General features: G+C 39.8%; 1 protein-coding gene across 1 annotated transcript; it reads left to right on the top strand.

Moving 5' to 3' along the window:
- The first annotated feature begins 3,665 nt into the window (after window positions 1–3,665).
- On the top strand, window positions 3,666–10,719 carry UBE2L6 (ubiquitin conjugating enzyme E2 L6). Its single transcript, XM_003773872.4, has 4 exons — window positions 3,666–3,933; window positions 7,064–7,159; window positions 7,751–7,934; window positions 10,297–10,719. The coding sequence occupies exons 1-4, from the start codon at window positions 3,907–3,909 to the stop codon at window positions 10,452–10,454; spliced, it is 465 nt and encodes a 154-aa protein (XP_003773920.1). The 5' UTR covers window positions 3,666–3,906; the 3' UTR covers window positions 10,455–10,719.

Genomic DNA, 10,719 nt, shown 5'->3' on the forward strand with positions numbered 1-10,719 from the left:
TAAGTTAAATATAATATAAGCATCCATGTCCAAACCATTATTTTGCTGTACAAAAAGAATTGGACTTTGAAATAGTGTACTATTAGCCTGTGAAGGAAATCAAAAATGCAGGAGGACAAAAATAAAGGGATTGGGAATTCTGTGTAGTGGTTCTTAGTCTTCTCCCAGAGTTCTTTCGCTGGGTGTAGCTGGTTCAGTTCATTATTGCTCCATTGGAAATGATTTGATTCATCTTTATTGCTGAAGAGGCCACATCCATCAGAATTGATCATCATATAGTATTGTTGTTGAAGTATATAATGATTTCAACCAGAATGATTTTAGAGAAAACTGGGGAAACTTGTATGAATTGACACAGAGTGAAATGAGCAGAACTAAGCGAACACTTTATACAATGACAACAGTATAAAGAAAAATAAGTTTGAAAGACTTAAGAACTCTGATTGATGTAATAAGCAACCATAATTCCAAAATACTAGTGATGAAACATGCTAACTAACCACCTCTTGACAGAGAGATGATGGATTTAAGATGCAAAATAAGATATGTATTTTTGGAAACAGCCAATGGGGGAAATATATTTTGTTTGGCTATGAATACTTGGATTTGCCTTTCCTTCCTCTTCATGAGGATGGAAAGAAGCTAGTTAGGGATCGAAACATTTCCAACCCACTACCCCAAATGAGAAGAGGAGAACAGAAGGAATCAAAGACAAATAGAACTGCTTTGAAAGTTAGATGTTGAAATTATAGGTACTTAGAAAGAAATATAACATATTGCATATAACGTTGAACAGCAAAGAACTGCGTTTCATGTACAATCCTTACTGTATGTTCCAAAAATATGCAAATTTTAGTTTTACAGAATATTATTGTTCTGTAAGAAACAACCAACAGATGATTTCAGAGAAGCCTGGAGAGACTTATATGAACTGATGCTGAGTGAAGTGAGCAGAACCAGGAGATCATTATACACAGCAACAATAAGACTATACGATGATCAATTCTGATGGATGTGCTCTCTTCAACAATGAGAGGATCCAAATCAGTTCCAATTGATCAGTGATGAACAGAACCAGCTACGCCCAGTGAAAGAACACTGGGAAATGAGTGTGGACCACAACATAGCATTTCCATTCTTTCTGTTGTTGTTTGCTGGCATTTTTGTTTTCCTTCCCAGGTTATTTTTACCTTCTTTCTAAATCTGATTTTTCTTGTGTAGCAAAACAACTGTATAAAGATGTATACCTATATTGTATTTAACATATACTTTAACATATTTAACATGTATGGGACTGCCTGCCATCTAGGGGAGGGGGTGGGGGGAAGGAGGGGAACAAGTTTTTGCAAGGGTCAATGTGGAAAAATTACCCATGCACATATTCTGTCAATAAAAGGCTATAATAAAAAAAGAGGTTTTCCCAGTGTTCCACAATATATGTGGGAGTCAGGGCTGATTCTAGGGTTTTCTTCACTCCATCTTCAGTGGTAGAAGCTTCAATCAGAAACCCAAGGGGAGTAGGCAGAGCACGAAGTGTCAAGAAAGGTGGGAAGGGTTAGAATCAATTACTCTGCTTGAGGACCCTCACTAGCTGACTTTGCAGCCTGTCCCCATCCTAAGGGGATGAGTGCTGGAGATAAATGCACACTTAAAATTGTTGTCTCTTGATCTGACATCATTTGGGGGGGGCACAGTTCCTGTGATGTCAATAGTATCAGAGACTGCTCTATGAATGAAAATGGCAACTGTTCTGCCATTTATTACCTCACAAAGTATCCTCAGGCCACAAGAAATGAAATGACAAAGTAGGATCTCAACCAGTAGGTTCAGAGGAAAAACTTGAACCCAGGTTTTTCTGACTCAGAAGCCAATCCCTCCCTCTCTCCATCATTTCTGCCTCTCTTGTGGTATCCATTTGCGAATATATCCCTTTCCTCCTCCCCTTCCCTCAAGTAATTTTGGTTTAGTGACTTGGCTAGGGTCACACAGCTAGTAAATATTTGACTCAGGTCTTCCTGATTTCAAAGTCACTATTCTATCCACGTCCACACCCCAACCCCTTTTTTTACCAATAGGAACATTTCTTAGAGTTTTTTTTTCCCAGTAAATTTATTTATTTTTTATTACCTTATGAATCGTATTGGGAGAGAAAAATCAGAGCAAAAAGGAGAAACCATAGGAGAGATTAAAAAAAAAACAGAAAAAAGAAGTTAACATAGTATGAATTGATTTACCTTTAGTCTCCTTCATACTTTTGTGGTTGTAGATGGCATTTTCTATCCAAAGTCTATCAGAATTGCTTTGGATCACTGATCCCCTGAGAAGTAAGCCTTTCATGGTTGATTATCATGTATTTTTTCTTTCTTTCTTTTTGTTTTTTTTGCTGAGACAATTTGGGTTAAGTGACTTGCCCAGGGTCACACGGCTAGGAAGTGTTAAGTGTCTGAGGCTAAATTTGAACTCAGGTCCTCCTGACTTCAGGGCTGGTGCTCTATCCACTGCACCACCTAGCTGCCCGATTATCATGCATTTTTGCTGTTATTGTATACAATGTAGACCTGGTTCTGCTTGTTTCGCTCGGCATCAGTTCACGTAAAGACTTTCCAAGGCCTTTCTAAAATCAGCTTGTTCATCATTTTTACAGAACAATAATATTCCTTTATCTTCACACACAACTTGTTGTGCCATTCCCCAATCGATGGGCATCTACTCATTTTCCAATTCTCTGTGACCACAAAAAGAGCCGCTACAAACATGTTTTTTTTGCACACATGGTTCCTTTTTCCTCCTTTAAGATTTCTCTGGGATACAGACCCAGTAATGGTCCTGCTGGGTCAAAATGTATGCATAGGTTGATAGCCCTTTGGGCATAGTTCCGGATTGCTCTCCACAATGGTTGGATCATTTCACAATTCCACCAACAATGCATTAGTGGCCAGTTTTCCCACATCCCTTCCAACATTTTCCTGTCATTTTAGCCAATCTGAGAGTGTGAGGTGGTACCTCAGAGTTGTTTTAATCTGAATTTCTCTAATCAATAGCAATTTAAAGTGTTTTTTTTTTCATATATTTATAAATGGCTTTAATTTCATCACCTGAAAAATTGTCTGTTTGTATCTTTTGACCATTTATGGAGTGGGGAATGACTTATATTCTTATAAATTTGACAGACGAATATTATATATTATATATATCATTTATATAATATTATATATAATAAAATATATTTCTTTATATATTTTAGAAATGAGACCTTTATCAGGAATCCTGTTTGTAAAGATTTCTTCCCCCCAGCTTTGTACTTTCCTTTTAATCTTGTTTCTTTTGGTTTTGTTTGTGGGAAACCTTTTTAATTTAATATAATCAAAGCAGAGGGACATTTCTGGGAGCAAAGACTGAAAAATAAAAATTGTCCAAATCAATGAGCTTATCTTCGGTGTGACAGTACTGCAACATCACACGCCCGTGGGCCCCCACCTCTTGAGGAAAGAGGGGGAATACTAGAGACTTTATTATTTTTCACGGTCTCTCACAGTCGTTTGCCGAGGTGAGTGAGGCCCTTGCCAGCTCCCCAGATGTGCGAGCTCGAAGTTCTCTTAAGCTGCTGGGTATCTTCTCTGCCAGCTGTGCACCTGCTGCCGGGACTTCGGGGGGCGGTGCCCCGGGGGAAGAGGCGGGGCGTCCAGAAAAACCTCAAAGGGACGGGAGACCTCAGAGATTATCCCAGTCACGCAGGGAAGCAGGAACGGAAGACAGAGAGGGTCTAAGCCAGGATCACCCCGAGGATTCTCGGGAGGCAGAATCTGAACGCAGTTCTCGACGTGCTCTGGCCAGGCAACCCCGCCCTCCAGCTCCGGCCCCGGCCCGACGTCCCAGTCCCTCTCGGCCCGGCACTCGTCTCCGGAGATGACAGCAAGCAAGCGCGCGGCCAAGGTAAGCTGCGGTGAGCTGGGCAGGTGTGGGAGGGGGAGGGGGCGTGGCCCTCCCCCCGAGGATTCAGGGGCTCCGTCTGCCCCAGCGCACCTGCTCTCTGACACCCCATCCTCCCGCCCCCCCCCTCATCCCCCCGCTCTTCCCTCCCTCTGCCCTCCTTTGGGGCTCCCTGTTCTGCCGGGGCACCGGGCAGGCGCTCGGGTCTCAGCGCAAGGAGCCTCTCTCTGCTCCTTCCCTGCTCAGTCCATCCGCGCATCCCAGAAGCGGGCGGGAGGCGGGCGGGGCGGAGGCGGCGGGAGCCGGACCCCCGCGGGTCCGCTGGTCCCCCGGCTGCCCGCCCAGGGAAAGACTAAGCTTGGGCGGGGCCTCGGTCCGCCTCGGAGTCTCTTTCGGTTTCGTTTCCTGGCGGGGAAGTAATGGGACAAGCAGCGTTTGTTTGGTACCGGCTTCCTATGTGCCGGGGATGGGCGAGGCGCCCGGGAGGCTAAGGAAGGCTGCCTCCGAGGAGCCCCCCCCCGTCCAGTTCCGGAGCGACACGGGGGAGAGGGCCGCTGCTGGGCCGGGAGGCCGGGCCACCGGCTTCCTTCCCCTCTCCCGGGCCTTCAGTTACTGCCGTCCGCCTGGGGACCGCCTGGGCCGGGATCCTGGCCCTCAGTGTCAGACAAGGACGGGCCGTCTCAGCTTTGACATTTACTACAAAGGAGAAAATAAAGGGATCCAAAAGTAGTAGTAGTAGCAGCAGCTGCATGTAGTGGTAGTAGCAAGTAGTAGTATAGTAGTAGTGGTAGTGTAGTAGTAGTGTAGTATAGTAGTAGTGGTAATGGTGGATGGCACGGCTCGTGTGGGGGTGGCAAGTAGTGGTGCAGTGAAGTAGAGTGTATGGAATGATGGTAGTAAACTGTAAGTGTAATAAAATGGTAAAGTAAAGTGGTAAATAGTAACAGTGAATGTAGTGCACAATGAGTAGATGTAAATGGTAAGTAGTATAGTAAGTAGCTTAAGTAATAGTAATTTAGCAGTATAATAGTAATTAAGTAGTAAGTAATGTGAGTGAAGTAATGCCTTTAGTAATGTAAAGTAATAGTACAGTAGTATAGTAGTAGTATAGAAAGTAGTAGCACCTACAATGTAGTAGGAGTAAATGTAGAGTAATATAATGAGTAGCAACAGTGAATAATAGTAAAGCAGCTACTATGAATAGGATAGCAAGTAGTAGTAGCAATAGTAGTAATAGCACAGTAAGTAATTAGCAAGCTACATGAGTGGGAGTACAAATGGTAGTGCATAGTAGTAGTAGTAGTAACAGTGAGTAGAGCAATGGTAGTATATAGTAACAAAGAGTTGCAGCAGTAGTGTTTCAGCAGCAGGTAGTAGTAGTACACAGTAGTAGTAGTAGTGGCAGTAATAGTAGTAGTAATAGCAGCAGCAGCAGCAGTAGTAGCAGTAGTAGTAGTAGTAGTAGTATTGGAGGAGAAGGGGAGTAGTTGTTAAGGAATGCTGTAGAGAGCTGACTTCTCAATCAGTAACACCATGGTTCACATCCCACCTCAGCCATACACTATATAACCCTGGGCAAAATTTTTAACCTGTTAGGCCATGACTTCTCAGAGTGTGTCCAAAGACTTTTTTAGGGGAAGACCCTTTCAGGGGAACTGAAAGATCAGAACTTTTTTTTCATAATAATGCTAAGATGTTCTTTGACTATCTAAATAATCCTCCCTTTTTAAAGCTATGTATCTGTCCATGTGTCCCAAGATAGATTTTTTTTTCATATATTTAAATTGAAACACCAGATCACAACAGATTGAATGAAGAAACAGTTAAGCTTAAGTGAAGCAGCAGTCTTCTCTTAAGTAAGCTAGTCATTAATGAAATGTGTATATATAAAACTATAAATCCTCATTAAAATGTTTTTATTTGGAAAATTTTTATTTTGGAAAATTAATTATTTTTCATAAACGAATACTAATTGGTTAACATTTTCATTGAATGAATTTATTCATTGTTATTTTCATTGAATAAATGTTTTAAATGATTCATTTTAATTTTAATATGATTATTAATAGCTAAAGACATACAAATATTTCTTTTTCTTCCTCCTACTCTTTCTCTTCCTTTTATTTTTCTTCATCTTTCTTTTTTCCTCCTCCTCCTCCTCTTCCTCCTCTTTCTCCTCTTCCTCCTCCTCTTCCTCCTCCTCCTCCTTTTCCTCCTCCTCCTCCTCCAGCTTTGAAGCTGCATTAAGGGTATTAGAATGAAGTAGCTAGGATCCAGAGCCAAAATGGCCAGTTTCACTTTCTATTCTTCTAAATCAGTTGATTTCCCCGGTTAATGAAAAGCCTCAGGAAAGAACCGGAGTGCAAAGTTCTGGTTTGGGTTGTGTTTCCTGCAAAGGGACTCTTAAACTTATAGCAAATTTTCTTCCTCTCTGGGACTGCCAGAAGGATCCTCAGGATTCATGCTTGTGAATTTGAGCCTAGGTTTTTTTTAACTACAGGTCTAATTCCATCTATTACCTTATACTTTCTTTAATAATGATGAGAACAGTAGATTTAGGATGGGAAACGCCAATCACATCCAGAGAGAGAATTATAGGGATTGAATGTGAATTGAAGCATAATATTTTCACCTTTTTGTTTGTTTTTTTTCCTTTTTTTTTTTTTCCCCTTTTGGTCTGATTTTTCTTATACAACATGACAAATATGGATATGTGTTTAAAAGAACTGCACATATTTAACCCATATCACATTGCTTCCTTCTTGGAGAGGAAGGAAATAAGGGAAGGAGGAAAATTTAGAACACCAAGTTTTACAAAAATGAATCTTTAAACTATCTTTACATATATTTGGAAAAATAAAATACGATATTATCACAAAATGTTTAAAAAAAAATAATGATGGCAAAATTGAACTGGGTGATGTGACCATAAGTTTTCTAGCTAGAAGGGGACTTCGAGATGTTCTTTGTTTACTATTTACTTTGGTCCCTCTCCCTCTCCCCAAGAGGGCTGAGTCTGACCCTCTCCTGCCATTGTCCCAGCCAGAAGAAGGCTGGCTGTGAAGATGGAGGGTTCAAAGAGAGAAGGGTAGAGTTGGTGAAGATAGTGGTTCTCTTGGTGTTAATCCTACAGGAACTGGAAGCGCTTCAGGAAAACCTTCCGAGTTACCTTCGGGACCTGCGCAGTGAAAATTCCAATGTACTTATATGGAACGCAGTGCTCCTCCCGGTGAGTCCAGATGTGGCACTTCCCAGATGTGTAATCTTGACCAGGTTACTCTAGGTCCCTAAACCTCAGTTTCCTGTGGAGATATTTATCCTTATTCAATCACCCGGCAGGCTTGTGAGGAAAGTGTTTGGTAAAATGTAAAGTGGGGGGTACTAACATTATTCTTATTCCCACAAACCCCACAATCACTTCCAATTCAAATGGGTCCAGTGGAAAGATTTAGATCAGGATAACCAGAGATGGATCTGGACGTGGTGGGAGTCTTTCCCAGGTCTCAGTTTGTCTAAGATTGGATAATCCAGAGGTAGAAGAGGGTGGCTGGTGCTGTGGATTTGGGTTGCAATTGCTCCCTGTCTTTCCAACTTGGTGTAGTGGAAAGATCATTGAATTGGGAAGCTGGGTTTCAATCCTGTGGCTGCTGCTAACCACCTGCAGAACTTTGGACCAGTCACTCTGTATACCTTGACCATCTACAATGAGGAGATTAGGATAGATGACTTTTAAGGTCTTATTCTCTAGTCCTAAACAGACTCAGTTGCATGGTATAAACTATGGAGAGACATGACCTCTCTCTTCTTTTTTTTCTCCCAGGACCGAGAACCCTACAACCTTAGAGCTTTCAAGTTCAGAATCACCTTTCCCCGGGACTATCCCTTAAGCCCTCCCCATCTGAAATTCATAACCAAGATGTATCACCCCAATGTGACTGAGGATGGAGAGGTGTGCCTGCCCAGAATCAATGGGAAGTGGATGATCTCTACTAAAGTCTATGAAGGTGGGCTCCAGAGCTTAGACCATCCGCCAAGGACTGGGCTTTCTTTGGGAAGTGACACAGGGGGAAGGACAGACTCATTTGATAAGACTCGTGTTAGATTTTGTTAGAATTCGTAGAATTTGAGAGGACAAGGATCAAATTAGGTACCTAATAATATAACAATAGGAAGGCACATTTAGGTCAAAAAAGGATCATGAGGTCCTCAACTGGGTTGAACTGAATGGTCCGGAACAATTCCTGGTTGATTCTGGGTTAGTTTTGCTTTTTATGAAAAATCAAGTTTCACTGATGCTTTTTGTTTTTTTACACTCTTACCCTTTCCCAATACTGTCTCGCTTCCCACAGAGCCCTCCACTGTAAGAAAAACAGTTAACCAAAACAAGCCAACATAGTGACTGTGACTGACACCATATGCAATATTCTGCAATAATAGTCCGCCACCTTTTGACAAAAGGAAGTATGTTTCATTATCAAGTCTTTGGAACCTATTGGAGTTTTTTGTTTTCAAAACATAGGCAAAGGGGCAGCTAGGTGGTGCAGTGGATAGAGCACCAATCCTGAAGTCAGGAGGACCTTAGTTCAAATTTGACTTCAGAAACTTTTAATACTCTCTAGCTATGTGACCCTAGGCAAGTCACTTAACCCCAATTGCCTCAGCAAAAATAAATAAATAAAAATAAGCAAGGATAATTTTTCCACACTGACCCTTGAAAAGTGTTTTGTTCCCATTTTCCCTCCTTTCCCCTAGATAGCATGTAATCCAATATATGTTAAAATGGTAAAATAAGGTCTTTAGAACCAAATGAGATGGCATATATAGTCTTAATTCAGTTCCGTTTTTGTATTTTCAGTTTCATATTACAATCACTGCGTAAATTGTTCTCATAGTTCTGCTTTCTTCACTTGCAATTAGCTGATAAAACTTTGCCATCTTTCCTCAAGTCCCTCATACTCATCGCTTCTTATGACACAAAAATATCCCATCACCTTCATATACCACAGTTTGTTTGACCATCTCTCCCAGTTGGTGGGTTGCCATTTTGTTTCTAGTTCTTTGCAACTACAGTAAGCTAATTTTTAGTGGGAAGTGTCGTGGGCAAGAGTGACAAGGGAAGGAGTTAGGACTTTGGTCATGATCAAGGGAGCTAATTGATGCTGGGATTCCATGGTACCATCTAGGATTGGACTTCTTGGGAGGTACCATTAACAGTACAGCTGGGAGGATGCTCTGAACTTTGAGATCATAATATGGTGGAATGGTTGTCTCAAGGACTGGGCGGCCCCTGGCTATCCCTCTGCCGATGTCTCTTTGCTCAATTCTGACTCCTAGGTCTTTCTCAGAGCAAAACACTTCCTTTACCTTCATTTCCCCAAATGTATGGTCTCTCCCATTAGAATGGAAACTCCTTGAGGTCAGGGCTGTGGAGCTTTTTATTTATATCTCTAAGACTTAGCATAGTGCCTGATATATGATAAGCATTTAATATAAATAATATATTATTTATTTATTATTTTATTATTATTTATTATTTGCTCCCCAGTGCCGGAGGATCTCAACTCACTAGTACTATAGTATATAGAAAGTATATAACTATAAATAATAAGTTATATTATTTATATATATATATTAATGTTATCTATAAATATTATGTAATATCTATAAATAATGTCATAGTATTTATAGTAATAATAAGTAATAATAATAAGAAAGTAAATAATGTTATATTATTTATAGTATATATTATATAGTATATATTATTTATTTATTATTTTATTATTATTTATTATTTGCTCCCCAGTGCTGGAGGATCTCAACTCACTGGTACTATAGTATATATAGAGTATATATCTATAAATAATAAGTTATATTATTTATTAATATTAATATTATGGAATATCTATAAATAAATTATATTATTCATACTATATATTATTTATTTATTATTTTATTATTATTTATTATTTACTCCCCAGTGCTGGAGGATCTCAATTCACTGGTACTATAGTATATAGTATATAGATAGCATATATCTGTAAACAATATATTATTTATTTATTCATATTAATATTATTTATATTATATATTATTTATTTATGATTTTATTATTTATTAAAACAATAAATCATATTATTTATTTATTTATGATTTTATGATTTATTATTTGCTTCTTAGTGCTGGAGGATCTCAACTCACTGGTACCATAGTATATAGAAAGTATATATATCTATAAATAATGTTATATTATTTATTTATTAATATTAATGTTATTTATAAATATTATCTAATATCTAGAAATAATCTTACATTATTTATATTATATAGGATTTATTTATGATTTTATTATTATTTTTTGCTCTCCAGTACTGGAGGATCTCAAGTTGCTGGTGAACACGCCAAACCCAGATCTACCGCTTCGGGTCAAGCTTGCTGACTTGTATATTCAGAACCCAGAACAGTTCATGAAGAATGCCAAGAAATTCACTCTCCAGTTTGGGGAAGACAGGACTACTGGCCAATAATTCTCTTTGTCTCCTCCCCTCCCCTGTCCTTGACTTTTCCCCAGAGAACCACTTGTCCGATGAGTGGAGCTGTTTTCCTGGGTTGCAATGGCTTTCTTGATTCTAGTTTCAAGGTCTGGCCTTAAGAAAATGGACTACGGGAGCCAGAAAAATCTGAAAGGGCCGGCCTGGGTATGATGGGAATGGGTGTGGTATCTGTAGATGATATTTGGGGAAAGTTTTATAGCAATTATTTCTATTTTGACTAAAGGATTTTCGCCTCCCA

The sequence above is a fragment of the Sarcophilus harrisii genome, chromosome 6 (assembly GCF_902635505.1).
Source record: "Sarcophilus harrisii chromosome 6, mSarHar1.11, whole genome shotgun sequence".
In the NCBI taxonomy this organism is placed as follows: Eukaryota; Metazoa; Chordata; class Mammalia; order Dasyuromorphia; family Dasyuridae; genus Sarcophilus; species Sarcophilus harrisii.